The 19,465-nt window shown below is 47.8% G+C and overlaps 1 protein-coding gene across 1 annotated transcript in view; it reads left to right on the plus strand.

Moving 5' to 3' along the window:
- The window catches only part of IFT81 (intraflagellar transport 81), a 67,333-nt gene that overhangs the window by 20,821 nt on the left and 27,047 nt on the right, over window positions 1-19,465 (plus strand). The window contains exons 8-10 of the mRNA XM_015417677.1: window positions 855-1,018; window positions 7,357-7,452; window positions 11,713-11,859. Of these exons, the coding sequence (XP_015273163.1) occupies window positions 855-1,018; window positions 7,357-7,452; window positions 11,713-11,859 (407 nt within the window). The remainder of the gene's footprint in view (window positions 1-854; window positions 1,019-7,356; window positions 7,453-11,712; window positions 11,860-19,465) is intronic.

Below are 19,465 nucleotides of genomic sequence, written 5' to 3' on the forward strand. Positions count from 1 at the left end.
GTGGTTTGGGCAGACCATGGTATCCGTAAAACGCTCCTCCAACACCACATTTCTCAGCTCTACTTGGGGGGGGACGGGGGACCAAGAGTCATTTCGTAGAAAAAGAGGTGCAGGAGCTCATTAACAACTCATTAGCATAACTTATTTGCATATGCCACTCCCCCTGCCATCACTGGAAGTGTGTCAGAAGGCAACACCCATCGCTCAGGCTCCACTGGACTGTTTTGGATTGCTAGCTGTTGGGGGGGGGGAGTGCATGCAGAGGAGGGAGAGCTTGTACCTGAATAAAACTTGGTCTTAAAGGTGCCACTGGACTTTTTTGGGCTGGGGGGGCTCTGCAACTTACCTGGCTGTTTCTTGCTTTGACCGAGGGCTGCTGAGAGCAGGGGGTGGGGCTTGTTGCATGTGCCCGTCCCCTTGGCTCTTTACTGCTGGAGCTCTGCTCCTGTGTGCTCCTGCAAGAAATGACCCCTGGGGAAAACTAACTGAAAACAGAACTGAATTAAAATTTCCATGTACAGAGCTGAAAGGGATTGTTTTCAAAGGATGGCCTTTGAATATTCAGAAATTCGTGGCAAATCACAAGATGGTAAGAACGCACAAGGTGGTAAGATTCCATCCTCTAGAGACGTCTGTACAGTCTTTATCTGCTACTTGGTTGTGTGTTTCTTATACATGCGCAGTGTAAATTGCAAAGGGAGTCTAGACGCTTCTTATTAGTAGGCACAGAAATTATTGTAATTGGCTGCTGAATAGTTGGGGTTAAATTACAGTTATTACAGTATGAAACCAAATTGCTCCTCTCATTACTTTGTTTAGATGTGTTGATGTGGTGGTTTCTTTTGTTTTCCCAGGCTTAATGAAGAGACTGGAAGAGGAGATAAAGTTCAACTCATACTTGGTGTCTGAAAAATTTCCTGGAGAGCTGGAAGCAAAGAAACAGTCGCTGCAGCTCTTGCAAAAAGTGGTGGCGGAGCCAGCGATGGGCCAGTCCGATCTCAACGAACTTGAAACCAAAGTAAGTGGATGGACAGGATCCAGTCTTGTGGTTAAGGGCTTCAAAAGCAAGTCGCTAACAACACATTATCTGCCAGCGGGCAATTGCCTTTTATTTTATTTTTTATATACCAGGCAAAAAAAAAAATACAGTAATACATATGTGGGGAATTCGCTTTACATCATTTTGAACTAGTTGATGACCTCATACAATATCTGAATATATTTATTACTTTTTCCCACTTTATAGTTTATTTATCTAGCTTTTGCTTATAGTTAAAAATACAGCTTTTATTTCCTTTTATTTCAGTTAGATGTCCAAATTTTTTTACTGTAATGTACTCTTCTGTCCACTTATAAAATCTTGACCATCTATCTTCAAAATCTTCTTTGTCGTGTCCTCTCAGGATTGAAGTTAAGTTGTCCATTTCTGCCGTTTCCAGTATTTTAGTTATATTTTCTTCCTTTGAGGGAATTTCATGTCTTCTCCAATACTTAGCATATAATATTCTTGAAGAAGAAGAGAAGAGAGTGGATTTATACCCCGCCCTTCACTACCCAAAGGAGTCTCAGAGCGGCTTACAAACTCCTTTCCCTTCCCCTCCCCACAACAGACACCCTGTGAGGGAGGTGGGGCTGAGAGAGCTCTGACAGAAACTGCTCCTTTTCAAGAACAGCTGTGCCAGAACTATGGCTTGCCCAAGGTCATCCAGCAGCTGCGAGTGGAGGAGTGGTGAATCAAACCCAGTTCTCCCAGATCCGAGTCCGCGCACTTAACCACTACACCAAACTGGCTCTTGCTGCTCTTACTACATACCAGTGGGCAATTGCTGAGCAGCTTCTTTTAGAACGTCTTTGCTGTTTTGTGAATCGCTGTGCTGTTCAGGTGATGTTCAGTTTGCACTATGTGGGACTGTTTTTGAAAGATACCATTTTGCCTTCTGCTGAATCATGGGAGAAGGTGATGCTTGGCACCCTGTTGATTAGAGGACATCATGGCCTTTATTTGCACTAAGTTGTGGGACTGGAACTTCCTGTGTGTGCTTTCGCAGTGGGTGAGGTTGCGGAGAACGTGCATATACTCGCCTGGGATGCTAAGTATCCATTATGGGCATTGCCTCACCATATTCCCCGCTTGAGTGAAGTTGACTCTGTTTGGAGGGAGGTGAACTGGTCATTGAACCAAGATTTGAAATGGACCTGATCCTGCTTGACCTATTTTCCCTTGGCCTGTTTCCAGAATACTGGTCTTTTATAGTATCTTCACCAGCATGCCCATCAATATTCTACCTTCCGATCTCTTCCCTTAAACCAGCAGGGGAAAAAAGATTTTTTTTAAAAAAAATCCTCCTTCCTTTTTAAAGCGGCTCCAAGCTGCTCGGTAACCACCCGCCCCCTGCCACTGACATTATTCAAAGCTAATTAGGAAATTACATTACTCATTGCACAGAGAGCAGTTCATTTCTTCACACCCTCATGTGTTGGAGCAGAGCCCCTTTGGGGCTTGCAGGAAGTGGAGAATTAGGCCCCAGGTATCCGTTCAATAGCGCAGATCACATCTGTGCACAGCGTACACTTAGCATCGGTGTGAGAGGAGCAGGGGACACTCACTTAGCTTCTTTCTTTTTTTTGGTTTGGTTTTGCTCTGAATGGTAACACCGTAGCTAATTTGGCAATCAGAGCCGGTATCCTGATTCACCTTCCTATCACGGCGTTTCAGCTGTTGATCCCTAGAGCTGTTAAGCAATATCTGTGGTTGTAATGAGCCTGCTTTGGCGGGGAGGGCGGGATGCAAATTGAAATAAATAAATACATCTCTTCAATGGCAGATGGGGAAAGGGATGAAACCTTGTCATGTAGATGATGCTGGAGCTTTTCTAGATCTGCTTCGACACTCATGTTATAAAGTTATGATGGGAAATGTACGAAGAAGTTGCTAGGTGAGGTGTTGTGAGCCGGGTGGTGGTGGAAGTGCCTTCAAGTCGCCGCCAATTTTTGGGGTTTCCAAGGCAAGGGATGTTTGGAGGGGGTTTGCCCTTGCCTGCCTCTGCGTAGCAACCCTGGACTTCCTTGGTGGTCTCCCTTCCAAATACTGACCAGGGCCGACTCTGCTTAGCCTCTGAGATCTGACGAGTTCAGGCTAGCCTGCGCCAATCCAGGTCAGGGCCTAGCGAGCCTACTGACCCAAAATTGACGCTGTGGGTGTATCCCCCCCCACACCCTTATTAAAAAATATACACCTTCCTCCTGCAGGTGCTAGGCACCCATGTTGTCCAAGATAATCATATTACCATTATTTTAAGACACAACAATTAATTGTGTTGTTCTGTTAGATAAAGGGATTTCTGCTTTTTAGAGAGCCAGTGTGGTGTAGTAGCTAAGAGTGTTGGACTAGTATCTGGAAGTGCCAGGTTCGAATCCCCATTTTTTCCATGGAAGCTTGCTGGGTGACCTTGGGCCATTACACTCTCTCAGCCTAACCTAGCTCACAGGGTTGTTGTGAGGATGAAAGGGAAGGAACAATATGAAGCCGCTTTGGTTCCCTATTGAGGAGAAAGGTGGGGGTATGAATAAATTAGATGTTCAGACTGTCCACCGTTTTGAGATGAAGGCTTCAGTTTTAAAACGGCTGAGATGGCTCCGATCCAGCTAAAGCGAATGGTGACTAAGTGTGCTGAAAGAACAAGTTATTTACAATCAGCTTATGTCTCATAACTTTCAATGCAACTTAGTCACAACTAACTTGAGCTGAATCAGGGACTACATCAGCCCAACATCCTCTTGCTGTATGTTCTTTCGAAATGGCAGAGATTTGAAAACTAGGAATTAGATTCTCGAATCTTAAAATAGCTGTGTGAGTCAATTCTCAGGAACCTGATTTTAAAAGCCTGCAAGCGTATGGCCATTCAACCCAATCCAGTGTGTGTGAAAGCACTCGCAGAAAGGGGCTCCCGGGGCATCTGAGTGGGTGCCAGCTCTGTGCTTCTCGTCAGTTTGGTACAGTGGTTAAGTGCGCGGATTCTAATCTGGGAGAACCAGGTTTGATTCCCCACACCCCCACTTGCAGCTGCTGGTGTGACCTTGGGTCAGTCACAAGTTTCTTCAAGAGCTGTTCTCTCAAGGGCAGTTCTCTCAGAGCTGTCTCATTCCCGCCTACCTCACAGGGTGTCTGTTGTGGGGAGAGGAAGGGAAAGGAGTTTGTAAGCCGCTCTGAGACTACTTTGGGTAGTGAAGGGCGGGGATATAAATCCAGTCTCTTCTTCTTCTCCCACCTCTATTGAACTAAATGCACAGGTGTTCGCAGATTGGGGGTGGGGTCTTTTTTCCTGCTCCCTCCCATCTCTCTAGGACTGGATCCCCTTAAATATCTCTCAGGCTCATGCAGCTTGATCCTTTCTTCCCCCTTGAAGCTTAAATCTTGGACCGATGCCCGCACTGTCCCTTTTAACTTCACTGGCGCCCTAAACCTAGCTTATGGGCGCAGTGATTCTTTTCAGTTTTTTTTTCATCTGAGGTAGCTCATGCTCTGATCCTCTGTTAAGATCCCAGCTTAATGTTCTGTGGTAATCGTGCAGAAGGAACATTTGCATGACTCAGGGTAACTGATCCACTGTCATGCCATGATTTAGTATATACTATTGTTGCGTATGTGTTTTTCAAGGCCTTTTTTTTTTTTTTTGCAGCTGAACTATCTGAATGCCCCAAAATAGATCCGGGGTGGGGGGTTATCCCAGGATAACTTTGGGTTTCCTGGGGATTATCCTGGGGCACCTATTTTGTATTCATGAACTGAAACTGCGAGTGTCCTTTTGACACAATGTCCTTGCTCACGAAACACCAAAAGAATACAAAGTGCTCGCCTATTATATATAAACTCCAGGTCTTTTAAAGGGGCCAGTTCACCCCAAAGAAGTGTTTTTGCTGTGAAACGTTTGACTGAGTCTCTTTGAGAGATTTATGGACATTATAGGAAAGAGCATATCTTCTTTGAACTGGTATCCTGTCTATGGGGGGGGGGGGAATAAACTCATGTAAAGTTATATGTGGGCATGTTGCTAACCGGAAACCTTTTAAAGCAGCACCCCCCAAAACAACAACAACAACAACTCACAAGTCTTTGAAATAAGAGAATTCATTTGGGAAGTTCGGGTTTTAATATGGAGCACAAGCCTGAAAAGATTTATCCGATATAACGGTCAGCCAGCACAAAACCAACCATGCTTGGGGAGTCCCATGTCACTCATAACTGGGAATAGCTGCCAGACTAGTAAGCCCCAGTGAAACCGGAGATGTTTGCAGTGGCTGGTTTGCCCCAGTTCGTGGACATCCTTAACGGAGTGCCTTCATTTGTAGCCTTCCATGTCCCGAAGGCCCAGGGCAAAGAAAGGGATAAGATGCTGAACGAAAGCCCTACAGAGACTCACATAACAAAGGGCAGGGGACTTTTAACATGCCCATCACACTACAGATTGTGCGCGTGGGGTTGTGAGGTAGAGAGGGGATGATCCCAGATTTCAGTAGCCATGTAATAGATTTTCACATAGAAACATGGAAAACGTAAAGGGCTCTCAAGGGTCATTTATTTATTTATTTATCTATTAGATTTATACACTGCCCTTCCCAGTGGGCTCTGGGCAGTGTACAACATACATCAATATAAATCAATGGTGCGACCTCATCTGGAATACTGTGTGCAGTTCTGGTCACCAAACCTTAAAAAGGATATTATAGCTTTGGAAAAAGTGCAGAAAAGGGCAACTCGAATGATAAAAGGGTTGGAACACTTTCCCTATGAGGAAAGGTTAAGGCGCTTAGGGCTCTTTAGCTTGGAGAAACGACGACTGAGGGGTGACATGATTGAGGTTTACAAGATTATGCAGGGGATAGAGCAGGTAGAGAAAGAGGTACTTTTCTCCCTTTCTCACAAGACAAGAACTCGTGGGCACTCCATGAAATTGCTGAGCGGTCGGGTTAGATCAGATAAAAGGAAGTACTTCTTCACCCAAAGAGTGATTAACACTTGGAATTCACTGCCACAGGAAGTGGTGGCGGCTACAAGCATGGACGGCTTCAAAAGGGAATTAGATAAGCATATGGAGCAGAGGTCCATCAGTGGCTATTAGCCACAAGGTATAGCTAGGGGCTCTGGGGCAAGTGATGCTCTGTCTTCTTGGTGCTTGGGGGGGGGGGTCAACAGTGGGAGGGCTTCTAATGTCCTGGCCCCACTGGTGGACCTCCTGATGGCACTGGTATTTCTGGCCACTGTGTGACACAGAGTGTTGGACTGGATGGGCCTTTGGCTTGATCCAACATTGGCATCTCTTATGTTCTTATGTTCTTAACAGTTAAATATACAATTAAAACAATATTAAAATAACAGTTTACACATAAAATCATAAAATACCGTGTAACTATCAAAGTTGTCAGATGACTAGTCAGAGTCAGGACACTGGTGGACAATTGGCCAGTAAAAGCTGGACAGAAAACATCAGGGCCAAAGAAGTTGGAGTCCACCCCCCTGCACAATGCAGGAAATTCACATAGAAACATTAAAAAGGTAGAGGTGGAAGGGCTCTCAAGGGTCATCTAGACCAACCCCCCGTACAATGCAGGAAATTTACAACTATCTCCCCTCCCACTCCCCCAGTGACTCCTGCCCTATGCCCAGAGGCAGGCGTCTTCTCTACCAGCCATCTCTCAGAACAGTCAGAGTATTGTCTACTCTGACTGGCAGCAGCTCCCTAGTGTTCTGGTACCTGATAGCTTTTTTGTGGGGGTGGGGTATGCCAGGGATTGATTCTGGGACCTTCAGCATGTATAGCAGGTGCTGCACCTCTGAGCAGTGCCTCCCCCCCTCCATTTATCTCAGCAGACCTGGGTAATATCGAGGCAGGGGTGTACTCCCGGGCTCATCCTCACCTCTAGACGAATAGCTGGTGAAGACAGCTACAGTTTCCTGGCACTAGCCTAGGCTAAGGCACTACTGGATTCGAATCTAACCCAGGCTAATTTGTCAGATGTGGCTGTTCTTGAAGGAATCAGATCTAAAATCCACAATCACACATTCTTTGATCACATCCAGGCTGGACTAACTTCTACAGGCTCTTTGGGGCTGCCCCTGAAGACAGTCCAGAGGCTTCAGTGAGTACAAAGTGGAGCAGTGAGAGTTTTGACCAGAGGTTCCCAGGATAAACACCTGCAGCCAGTGCTCTGCCGGCAACACTTTAACTGCTGGTCTGTTTGGGGGCCCCTTTCAAGGTGCTGGTTTTGATCTTGAAAATCTCAGCACGGCTGGTATCCAGGGTAATTAAAGGACTTCTCAGACTCCAGATATATATCTTATGTTTTTCTTTACTCCAGATCAATGAAGTCAATGCACAAATCAATCAGCTGATTGAGAAGAGGATGATGAAGTACGAACCGATCGACAGCAAGTTTTCAATGTACCGACAGCAGGTAAGAATGATGTCCTTGCCGAGCAACAAATGAGGAAACTGATCTTGCAGATCTGAAATCATTTCCAGCAAACTGCAAGATTTGCTCATATATCTTGATAGATTTCTATGGAGTCGGGGTGAAGGGGCCATTGAAATCAGCGGTCAGAGTGCTTGTTGATACATGAAAAATGTGGTTTTTGCTTGTGACTGTGACCCGAAGCCTGTTCATTTAGTGAGCAATGTGTTGCAAGGTTAAGAATGCTACATAATGTGCCGGTACAAGAGACCAGCTGGCTTCTAATATAAAGTGCTGACGTCCCACGGATGAGCCATTCCAGGAATTCAGAGAGCGCTGCTCTTAGTGAAAAACATACGGCAGCCTCTGCTCCGCTCTGCAGGGCGCTTTCGTTGGCTTTGCAAGATCACCACGTGAGTCTTAGCACAATTTGTCACTGTGGGCACAGTTTGGAGAAGCAGAGGGCTTGAATAACAGACGGGTTGAATCATCGTAGATAGATAGAATAAAGAGAGCGCTCTAATCCAGCGAGAGGAGGCTTCTCCCAAAGCTGTTGCTTAATCTGTATTCAAAGGTAGTTGAAAACCGAGGTCTTGTGCTTAAAGTTAAGAACCTTGTGCCCTGATTTTGGGCTGCATGATTTCACTTTGAGCTTTCAGCTCTTGATGCACAGTGACCTACGTTCTTAAATAGTGTTTTCAGATAGTGGGCAGAACGTAATATTCTGCACAAACAGCCCTGACCTGGATAGCTCAAGCAAGCCCGATTTGGTCAGATCTCGGAAGCTAAGCAGGGCCGACCCTGGCAAGTACTTGGATGGGAGACCTCCAAGGAATACCAGGGCTCAGGATGCAGAGGCAGGCTATCAAGCCATCTCTCTGAAACATCCAAACCCCACTAGGGGTCACCAGAAGTCACCATGACTTCCAGGCATGTGCATGTGCGCGCACACACACACACACACACACACACAAAATATTCTGCGGAAAAGATAATAGGAAGTGTCCCTCCCCGTATGTGTAGTTTTGGTTCTTGGAAGCATTTTTTAATGCTTTTTGAGTGTCCTAAAGGGAACATGATTCCTGTGCTGCAGACATTGATTATGTTGTCAGCTGCAGCTCAAATCAGATTTTGTGTTTTTCCTGTCTGCACAGTGACATCCTACAGACTTGCTAACGTGTGACAAGCAGAGGCCAGACCTCAGTAGCAGAACACGTGCTTTGCTTGTCTTGAGGCCGCTGGCTCAGTCCCTGCTATCTCCAATGGCATGCAGAAAACCTCCTTGAGTGATTGAGGAAAGTCAGGACAAAAAATGTTTTAAATAATTAAGTGATCCTGGGTAATGGCAAAGACCTCTGAGGTCTGCTGCCTGTCGGAGCGATAATGTGTGTGCGTGTAAAGCGGCGTCAAGTTGCAACTGACCCCCAGCAAGGGGCTTTCAAGGCAAGAGCCAGTGTGGTGTAGTGGTTAAGAACAGCAGACTTTAGTCTGGAGAACTGGGTTTGGTTCCCCACTCCATGAAGCCTGCTGGGTGACCTTGGGGCAGTCACAGTTCTCTCAGAAGTCTCTCAGCCCCACCTCCCTCACAAGGGGCCTATTGTGGGAAGGGAAGGCAATCGTAAGCTGCTTTGTGACTCCTTAAGGAAGAGAAAAGGGGGGGTATAAAAACCAACTCTTCTTCTTCAAGGCAAGGTCTACCTCTGCAGAGCCTTCCTTGATGTTCTCCCTGCCAAGTGCTGACCCTGCTTAGCTCACAGGGGTGGAAAATGGTCAGTAAAATCAAAGTCAGTTTTTTCATCTTGGTCAGTAATTTGTCAGTTTTTTAAAAAATTGGTCAGTAAAGTCAGTATTTCTTTGATTTTTGTGAATGCAGTTTGTGTTTTTTTTTTTGTTTTCATTACTGCATTTTGGGGGAAACATGATGACTTTCCAGTGAGAAGACAGATTGTTTTTAGTTCCATTATGAAGTGCTTTAAGGACTTTGTTCTTAAGAGTAAAAGTGATTTGGCGAAATCTTCCACAATGTATAGAAACATAATTAATCTCTTAAAACATGAGACAATGAAAGCAGAGGTGATTTTTTATTTGCACGAGTGCCTGCTTATTTACAAAGTTCACTGGAGTATTCCAGAAAGAAGAGCCTTTGGTGCATGTGATGCACAGTGAAGTAAAAACATTCACAAGAACCATAATGAATCGTGTTTGTAAGAGTTCAGCACCATTGTCTCTTGAAGCCTTCAGTGATGAGCACTACATACCTGTGAGCGAAGTAATCAGTGAAAGTGGAATCTATGATGAACTGAAAAAACTTTCTGAAAAGGAACAGCTACTCTTTTTAACGGGAGCAAAAAAAAATACCAGAGCAGCCTGCAAACACCTTTTACTCCAGTCATCTTTGGACGAACCCATCCTCAGATATCTTCAATATTTAGCTCCAGCACAGAGGGTCAAGGAAGGAACCCACAAGGATATAATGAAAGTAGCAGCGGCACTCCTGATGGATATTCCACTAGATATGATTGCGGATGAATGGAGACTTGAAGATGGAACTGCCAGTGAAACTTGCTGCATAGCTACATACTGGAATCAGTTCTTTGAAAAGACACACCCACCTGGAGATCCAAAATACCCACTGGTTACCCAGGTGGTGAAAGCAGCATTGTGTTTATTGCATGGTAGTGTGGACATAGAAAGTGGGTTTTCAAAAACTGGACACATTTTGACCGATGAAAGGGCCAGGATGTCAGAGAGAACTTTGAATGCCCCTCTAATTGTCAAAGAAACTTTATATCATGTATATGAAAACAATGTATACCATGTTAATATCACACAGGAGCTTTTACAGATGGCAAGAGCAGCTCATGTTCATTACAAGCTATATTGTGATGAACAGTGCATCATTAAAGAGGAGCAAAAAGAAAAAGAAAAGAAAGAAGGGGAAAAGGCAGAGGAGTTAGAAAGGTTTAAGAAGATAGTGAAAAGGATAGTATACAAGAGAAGGAAGCAAAACTGAAAAAGCTGAGACAACAGAACGAGAAGAGGATGATTGCTCGAACGTTGCTAAACTGCAGGCTGTGGAAGGTCAGTAGTTCAGCCGTTCGAGACCCGGGTGCCGCATGACGGAGTGAGCGCCCGTCTCTAGTTCCAGCTCCTGCCAACCTAGCAGTTTGAAAGCAAGACATTGCAAGTAGATAAATAGGTACCGCTTCGGCGGGGAGGTAACAGCGTTCCGTGCGCCTTGGTGTTGAGTCATGCCGGCCACATGACCACGGAAATGTCTTCGGACAGCGCTGGCTCTTCGGCTTTGAAATGGAGATGAGCACCGCAATCCTAGAGTCGGACTCGACTGGCTTTCGAGCAAGGGAACCTTTACCTTTACCTTTTTTTTTCTTTACCTTAAGGAGTCTCAAAGCAGATTTCCCTATGGCAGAATTGAGATTGACGTCAGATCGTCTCTTATCTTGCTGACCTGTTCAAAGGAACGGTATAATGTGTGGGCCACGGATCATTTGCATTATAATAGCCACGTTTCCAGTGGCTATCATTCAGATTTAAATAATGATCTTTTCCATAATACAAGCCACACGGGAAGATCATATTCACCATTCTTTCTTAAAGGTCAAAAAACCACTTTGCTTCTTGCCGCCATCTTGTCTTAGTCTGCGTACTGCCTATTTCTGTAGGGTTGGTGTAGAGGTCGCGTGCAAAAATCCACATTATATCTTTGTTGAAATAACTTTAGCCTCTTGCTTCCTTCCGCTACTTATGTACAGCCATGAAAGAGTTGAAGTCTTTTTTTAACTGACAGAAGCATTGAATACTGGCATGGAAGTCAAACATTTAAATGTCAGTGTTAATCCAGTTCTTAACTGCAGTGCTGCTTAGAGCTATGGATTTCTATTTTTATTTTAAAAAACCTGTTTGGTTAGCAATATTACTGGTTCTTGAATCAGTCTTTTAAATAGACCCTTGTCTGGCCACCGGTGTTGAGTTGGAATTGCTTTCAGGTGACCAGGTAGTGACATCTTTTCAATTGGGTAAGAGTTTGATATCCTTCCCCCCCCCACACACACACAACTTCAGGCGAATATGTACCAAAAATAATAAAAAGAATTGTGTGTGGGCAGGCACTCTAGGAGAGCACTCATGTGTCAATAACTTCTGACTCGAATGCCAGCTTTTTCCACTGCGTTCGCCTCCTGGAAATGTTTAAGCCTCCAATGTTTAAACCGTGATTCTTAATTGATCTGATTAATCATGCAGGCCTCCATCATTTCCCGGAAGAAAGCAGCCAAGGCAGAAGAGCTTCAGGCTGCCAAGGAGGAGATGGCAAATTTAGAGAGGCAAATGCGGCAAAAATCAAACCAAGCTCAGGAGATGAGTGGCACGGAAGTCCTGAAAGGCGATGAGGTAAGCCGGAGTCCCATCAGGAGGAGGGAACAAATAAAAGTCCACGCTTGCATTCTTTACGTGCTTCGACTCCCTTGGCAAACTGGAGCGCTTATAAATGGCAGGCTTGCATGTTACAATAAGCAGGGCCTTTTCAGTTCTGGCACCTAGGGTTACCAAGTACCTACCGTGAATCGGCTGTGGACACATGCTTTCCCGCTGGAACATTCCTGCCTGTAACACACCCGCGTCGCACTATACTGTCACCTAGACGTAACGTCAGCACGCTGGGCATGTAGCCGGGCGACACTCTGGCAACGGGGCTGAAAACTCGATGGTACCATCGAGTTTTCAGCCCCATTGCTAGAGCGTCGCCCAGCTACGTGCCTATGTCACATCTGGGCAACAGCATAGTGCAGTGTGTGTGTTTTCCCCGCGGGAATGTTCCTGCCAAGAACTATGTGTCCCCCGCCGATTTGCGGTAGGTACTTGGTAACCCTAGTGGCACCCCAGCTGTGGAATGCACCTCCCCCCCACAGTTCTTCCAGTGCTGAGGGGAGCACCAGGTGTGTTGGTGTTTGGCAATTTTTTGTGTGTGCGGATTACAAACTCCTGGGGGTTTGTGTTGGTCTGTAAACTCTCCTGCTTACTCAGAGCCACTCATGTAATATTTGATGCCTTTTTAAAAAGCCTGCTTTGGGGGCTGGTTTTTAATGTTTCTCTCCGCCCCTGTTTGCCACCCCAGCAGCCAGTTGGGTTGAGATATGGGACAGAAATGTTAAACCTAAAGAAAGAAAGCACAGTTTTACGCGTGGATTGGGGGAGCTTCCCACACAGCCAGTGATGCAGCAGGCCCGTTCAGCAGTTCCCCTCCAGAGCCGCTTGCTGGGAGGAATCCCCAGTCCGTTGCTCTTGTAAGCAGCCAAGTTTTCCGTTCTTGCCAACTTCAGGTTGCCGACCTCAGGTTTGGAAATACCCGGGGATTTGAGGCTGGAGCCTGGGAGAGCTGGGGTTTAGGGAGGGGAGGGAACTCGGCCATGCAGTCCACCTTCCAGAGCAGCCATTTTCTCCAGGAGAAGTGGAATAAACGTTTTAAATAAACAAATAAGGGATGTACATAGTCCGGAGATCAGTTGTAGTCCCAGGAGATCTGCAGCCCCCGCCTGGAGGTTGCATCCCCTACACTGAGAGCCCCCAATGGTGTAAGCTCAGCCAAGCTGCCCCCGCTCTGCCAGCATTGCGGCAAGAGGAATCGGTGTCAGCTCACCCAATGCCATATGGCGTCCACCTTCTAAAGCAGCCAACCCCCCCCCCCCGGAGAAGTGGGACAAATGTTTTAAATAAATAATAAGCAATTATGTAGTCTGGAGATCCATTATTAATTCCAGGTCCCCAGCCCTCACCTGGAGGCTGGCAACCCTAGGTGTTGTCTGTTACCATGACTCCCACTCACCCCCAGGCACAGCCAGTGACGCAGCTTGCCTTGGGGTGCCGATGCAGCCAAGGCACCCGTGTCCAGTTTGGTGTAGTGGTTAAGCGCGCGGACTCTAATCTGGGAGAACCGGGTTTGATTCCCCACTCCTCCACATGCAGCTGCTGGTGTGACCATGGGTCAGTCACAAGTTCTCTCAGAGCTCTTCTCTCGGGGGCAGTCCTTGAAAGAGCTCTCTCAGCCCCACCTACCTCACAGGGTGTCTGTTGTGGGGAGGGGAAGGGAAAGGAGTTTGTAAGCCGCTCTGAGACTCCTTCGGGTAGAGAAGAAGAAGAGATTGGATTTATACCCCGCCCTTCACTACCCAAAGGAGTCTCAGAGCGGCTTACAAACTCCTTTCCCTCCCCACAACAGACACCCTGTGAGGTGGGTGGGGCTGAGAGAGCTCTTGACAGAAACTGCTCTTTTTCAAGAACAGCTGTGCCAGAGTTATGGCTTGCCCAAGGTCATCCAGCCAGGTGCAAGTGGAGGAGTGGGGAATCAAACCCGGTTCTCCCAGATTAGAGTCCGCACACTTAACCACTACACCAAACTGGCTCTCAAACCGGTAGTGAAGGGCGGGGTATAAATCCGATCTCTACTTGTTCGCCTCTCTCCTCCTTCTCTCACAGCTCTGCTCTGGGATTGAGGGGGCTGGCGGCAGGCCGAGCTAGTCGCTGCCATGTGTGGGACTCCCAGGTCTCCGAGGGGCTTGGGGCAGGCTCGGAAAGGGGAAGGGAGAAGCTGTGCCCTGGCTGGCATGCAGAAAGGTGCGGGGGGGGTGGCAGGGGAGCCGTGGAGCAGGGCCAAGGGAGCTGGAGGAAGCAGCAGCCCGGACTGTGGCGTCTGCCGGACAGGAAGGGCTTGTACGAGGAGCCGAGGCCGAGTGTTTGGCCCACCCCTGCTCTATTATCATCGCTGTCTGAAGTCAAGGGCACCGTTCCCCATACCAAATATGGCTTTCCCGGTCCGTCTTTGCAACATAAGACGGCCAGATGGCAAACTCTTGAGATGAGAGTCTTTAAAGGAAAATGGCCTTTGCCTGCCGTGCTCCGGCAGATGCTTCGGCACCTCATGTCCTCTGCGGTTGCAGGCACGTGGTTTTCAGTTGATCCATAAACCTCCCGTCTTTGTTTCCCTCCGTCAACCTTGGCTTCCCTTGGAGCCTTTGTTTTAGTAAGGATTGAGAGCAGGCAGTCTGGGCTTCGTGACTTTCCCGCTGCGGGGAGAGAAATGATTAATTGCCCAGCAGCCAAGTTCGGCAAGGGCGTGAGTGAGTGAGCGAGCCGCAGACACTTTGGCCTTATCTGTTGTGTGTCGGCTCGCATTGTAAAGTACATAGAAAACGTTCCACGTTGTCAGAGTACCTGACAGGAGTGATCTGTTGAGTAGCTGAATTGTCCAGACTAATAACGGTGACAGAACAGGAAGTGGGCCGGAGCAGATGTGAAGCTCAAAACTGTGTCGCGGATGGAGGCAAGAGAAGCCACGGGATAGCATAGGCACGTGTGAGTGCAACTCCTCCTGTTCACTCACATTCCGATGTTGATAAGCTTGGACATGAGAACCTCCCTAGGAAACGCATACCATGGCAGTTGCTGTTGATTTCACATTGGCCTAATGGGGTCGCCATAGGTTGGGGTTCATTTTGCCTTAGCACAGTAAACTCCATTTTGTTTCATCTTCCTTTTTCTTCCGTGTGTGTTTTTTTTTTATTTTCAGTTGACTAGCGTGGCCCTTTAGTGTGGCATTCTTTTTGTTTGGAACTTACTTGGCTTATCCCCAGAACTGCAAAGAACGGGTTTCAATTCTCAGGAGTTATTTTTTTAAAAAAGAAAGGAAACAGTTCTGATTTTGAAAAGAAAATTGATTGAGTCCCATGAACCCTTTCTGTTAATGGTGGCGCTTTCCCCTCATGCAAGAAAAGCCTGTTGCCATAGAGTATGCTCCTTGTGCCGGAGGAGAGTGCTGCCATGAGTGGAACAGACCCATAGGATCCTACCCAACAAGGGCATCTTGTCTTGTACAGAGAAGGGCAAATGAAATGTTCTCGAGTTGTTCTAATTTAGCAAAGAGGTGACTGAGGGAACATGGCAGAGTCAAAGTTGTGTAGTGGCTAGAGTTTGTAGGGTTTTAACCAGTTGGACTTGGGTTCAAATCCCTGCTTGACTGTGAAGCTCCATTTGGCGGCATTGGGCTGTCTCTCTATTGGCTTTTTGTGGGGATAAAAGGGAAAGGGGCTCTCTATCTGCTGCCCTGAGCTGCTGGGCGGAAGGAAGGGTGAGGTAAAAGCGTGGTCGGTAGATAAGGTCTCATGAAATCATTACCTGAGTTAGAATGATTAGGAAGACCTTCCCCTTCAGACTAGAATGTGTAGCTGCTTTGAGAACCGCGGTTTGCACTAACTGTGGCTTGCTGCTGGGCCTGAACTCACATGCGGCAGTGGAAATAGCATCGCCCCTTGCCTCAGGGACGGTGGTGCAGGGAGCCAGGAACAGGAGAGAGTCCCGAAACAGTCTGGCTGGGCCTTGCGCACCAGTCGGGATTTGCTAGTTAGCCCTGGTTGACTGACCACAGCTGATTTGACAGATCAGACAGCATCAGGACACCCAAATGCTGCCAGTATCTTGTGGGCTACGTTCAGTCTTGGTCTGACCCTGCTCTGAAATCCTTGTACCTTTGTGTGTCTAAAATATGGAGAGGAGAGCTTTCCAGGAGTGGCTTTTGCCTTCTTCCTCTCCAGTTCCTATAGACAAATCCGTGTGTCTCTGTAATACTTTGGACACAGTGCCGGCGGTCTTAATAAATCGTTATTGGAGCTGGGTTCCCCCCCCCCCCCCCCTTCTGTTGCTGTATCCCCTTATGGCCTCGGCCCTGCTTGCTTTGGCAGTCAAATGAGTTAATGCCATCTCTGCCTGGACTCTCGCATACCAGCAATTGTATCCTCAGCTGAGGTCTTAGCACTTCGTCCACAGAAAGGTCAGCTCCAGCTTATGTTTTCACTGGGCAGCCCTCTGCTTACTTTCTCCCCTAACGATCCAAAGGAATATATACGGCCTTCCAATCTAAGCCTGTGTTGGAGTTTGCACAGCTGGCTAGAACTGACAAGCAAAAAGGAGGGGAGGGAGGACTGGAATAGCCAGTGTAAATGATTTCAGACCCCTCCCCTAAAAGAATTGACTGTTGCAAGGATAGCAAGATCCTAAAAGAACTTCAGGTGTGAGAATGAAGAAAGAAAAGGGGGGGGGAACCTAGACAAAGCTCGGCAGGCTTCTTGCCGCAGCCATCAGATCCTGAGAATTAGAGAATTGCATTCCGGCACTTAGCAGGGTAGGTGGTTCAATTACAAGTGATCCTAAGCAAAGCAGAGATATTTTAAGCTCTTTTTCATAGCACATTATAGTCTTCAAAGTTGCATGCAGGTTCTGGGGAACTGAGATTTCTTTTTCCACAGCACGCTGGGCAAAATAAAACCACACCGAGAACAGGGTGGGCCCAACGTATTTTGGAGCGCGAGGTGCATAATAACGGGGTGGTGGTGGTGCCTTCCTCGCTTGCTTCGTGCATAGGGAACAAGGAGGATGGGGGGGGGGAGCAAGCCGCAGTCACTGGCTCTTCAGACCTTATTCACTGAAGGCCAAACAAGACATTTGGGTTTTTAACGCAATTCGGGTTCTTCACAGCCCCACAGCAGTTGCAGGGAATGTCTTTTAAAAAAACAAAGGAGAGCCCATTGGGCTCACAACAGCACTGTTATGGGGGAAGGAGAGTTCCCCCCAACCCATTTCCCCAAATGGAAACAGGATGTGTGTGTGTGGGGGGGGGGGTTATTTCCTGATTGTGCTGCTCCATGTGGAGTATTCTGTACATGTGGGGTAGCAAAAATGGGGAAATAACTCCCCACAGCGGTGCAGGAAAATAGCTTGGGGGGGGGAGGCAGGAGCCCTCCCTCCCCCTGCAGCAGCAGTCTGAGAAGCCAAGTTGGGTCTACGCAACTCATTAAAAACCTGCATGTGTCGGTTTAAAATTTGGGCTGTATTAAAAGGTGGTTGGTGGGCTACTGGGAAATACAGGGGAGTTCCGGAGTGGTGAATCGCCCCAGCTCAGTCTGCTGCCTGCACAGAGGAGGCAGCCCCACAAGTGTTCCCCTTTAGGGGCAGAAGGCTCATGGTCAGGGAGTGGGAGGGGAGGTCGAGGTTCTAAGGCTGCTGGGCTGTCCCCTCAGGATGCCCCCTCCCAACAAGAAGCAAGGCAGAGCCTCAGGGGACTCTGTGCCACAAACTCGATGCTTGGCAGCCCACAGGAGCATTTGTACTGCACATGTCCCCAACACGAGAGAGGTGTGCTTTTCTGTGTGTGCCCACCTTGGCAACAAAGAGGAAAGGGCTTGGCGCTTTCCTTCCAAGTGTGCGTTTGGAAAGGACACTGGCTGTTCTGTCCCGGCAGGATTTCACAGGCCGCATTGAGGTGAGTGCTCAGAACCGTTCTGGAAGCCAGGAACTGCTGAAGCATCATCTGTCAGAGATGCCAAACTTACGGTGCGGCTCAGTACCCATGAATGCTCCAGGAGCTGCTGTTGGCATGGATGAAGCCTTTGTCTTACCAGCCGCAAGCTTCCTTCGGGAAGGAGAGAGAGCCTCTTTCCTCCTGGAATGTATCCCAATATAAACAGATAGGTCTGAATCTCTGGTCAGGCGTTTGGCCTTTCCCCTTATCTCTCAGCGGGGAGGGCCCAAGGGGCCATGAGCTCTGCCTTCTGAGTTCCCGCAGAACGTTGTGAGAGAAGGAGAATGTGTGTATGCACAAGGCAGAACAAGTGAGGTAGTAGTCTGGGTCACCCTGAAGCACGACTGAGAAGTTCTCGAGTAGGGCTCTGTAGAGGCAGCATAGATCTATCCTAAATAAAGAAATGAACTCCTTACGGTATTGCTTTCAGCTCTGCCGACACACCCAAACCTCTCACTACATTAAGGTGTGTATCCAAGAGGGAGGATATTGATTTATTTAGGAAACATCTTAAGAAAATAATTATGCCCTCTTTTGGACTCACACCTTATCATGGTGAGGGGGTCTGTGCGTGTCAGCAAAGCTGAGAGCAATACTGTAAGGAGTTAAAGGTAAAGGGTAAAGGTTTCCCTTGCTCGAAAGCCAGTCGAATCCGACTCTAGGGATGCGGTGCTCATCTCCATTTCCAAGGCGAATAGCCAGCGCTGTCCAAAGACGTTTCCATGGTCGTGTGGCCAGCATGACTAGATGCCGAGGCACATGGAACACTGTTACCTTCCCACCAAAGCGGTACCTCTTTATCTACTTGCAATTTCTTGAACTGCTAGGTTGGCAGGAGCTGGGGCCAGATATAGGAGCTCACTTTGTCATGCAGCACTTGGGTCTCAAACTGCTGAACTACAGACCTTCCGGTCTGCAGTTCAGCATCTTAACCACTTGAGCCCCCGCAGCCCCCGTAAGACTAGGCTAAAATCCTAGCAGAGTCACTCAAGGCAGAATGGTCGCGGCTGAGACACCAGACTAAGGTGCAGCCACCTCCTCCAGGAATCAGCAGCTACCATGGACAGTCCCGGTGGTGACGGGGGTGGAGGAATCCTTGAAGGGTAGGTACTGGGCAACAGGAGTAGCAGAAGGTGGCACTGGCAGAGGATCTATGACAGACAATGGCAGTGCCACTTCAGCTAACCCTGGTTAGTACTACCCAGAAGGAGGCAATGGTAAACCACTCCTGCTCTCCTCGTATCTTGAAAGCCCTATGATGAGACAATTCCAAATTAAAAAAAGATACAGTGCTGAAAGGCAGGACCCTCAGGTCAGATGGCACTCAACTCCCAGGGAAGAGCAGAGGATAGGTATAGGTTGTGCTGTTCGTAATGACGCAACTGGTTAAAGCCAAAAGAACATTGAGGTGTTGATATGAATGGATGCAAAAGGTAACTCCAGAGTTCTACAGCACATATAATAGGAACTAGCCGTAAAGCCCGTTGTGGAGGAAGACAACGGGCCCTAGAAAGGTAGGATGGGTGGGTGGGCCATGGGTTGGGGGGGGAAGCCGGCGGACGGGACCTCCAGGCCCCATTCGGCGGCCTGGAGTGGGCGCGGGGGGTGTTGAAAGCCGGCGGACGGGGCCTACTGGCTCTGTTCACCAGC

This window comes from Gekko japonicus, unplaced genomic scaffold (genome assembly GCF_001447785.1).
Source record: "Gekko japonicus isolate JY-2015 unplaced genomic scaffold, Gekko_japonicus_V1.1 scaffold64, whole genome shotgun sequence".
Classification (NCBI taxonomy): domain Eukaryota; kingdom Metazoa; phylum Chordata; class Lepidosauria; order Squamata; family Gekkonidae; genus Gekko; species Gekko japonicus.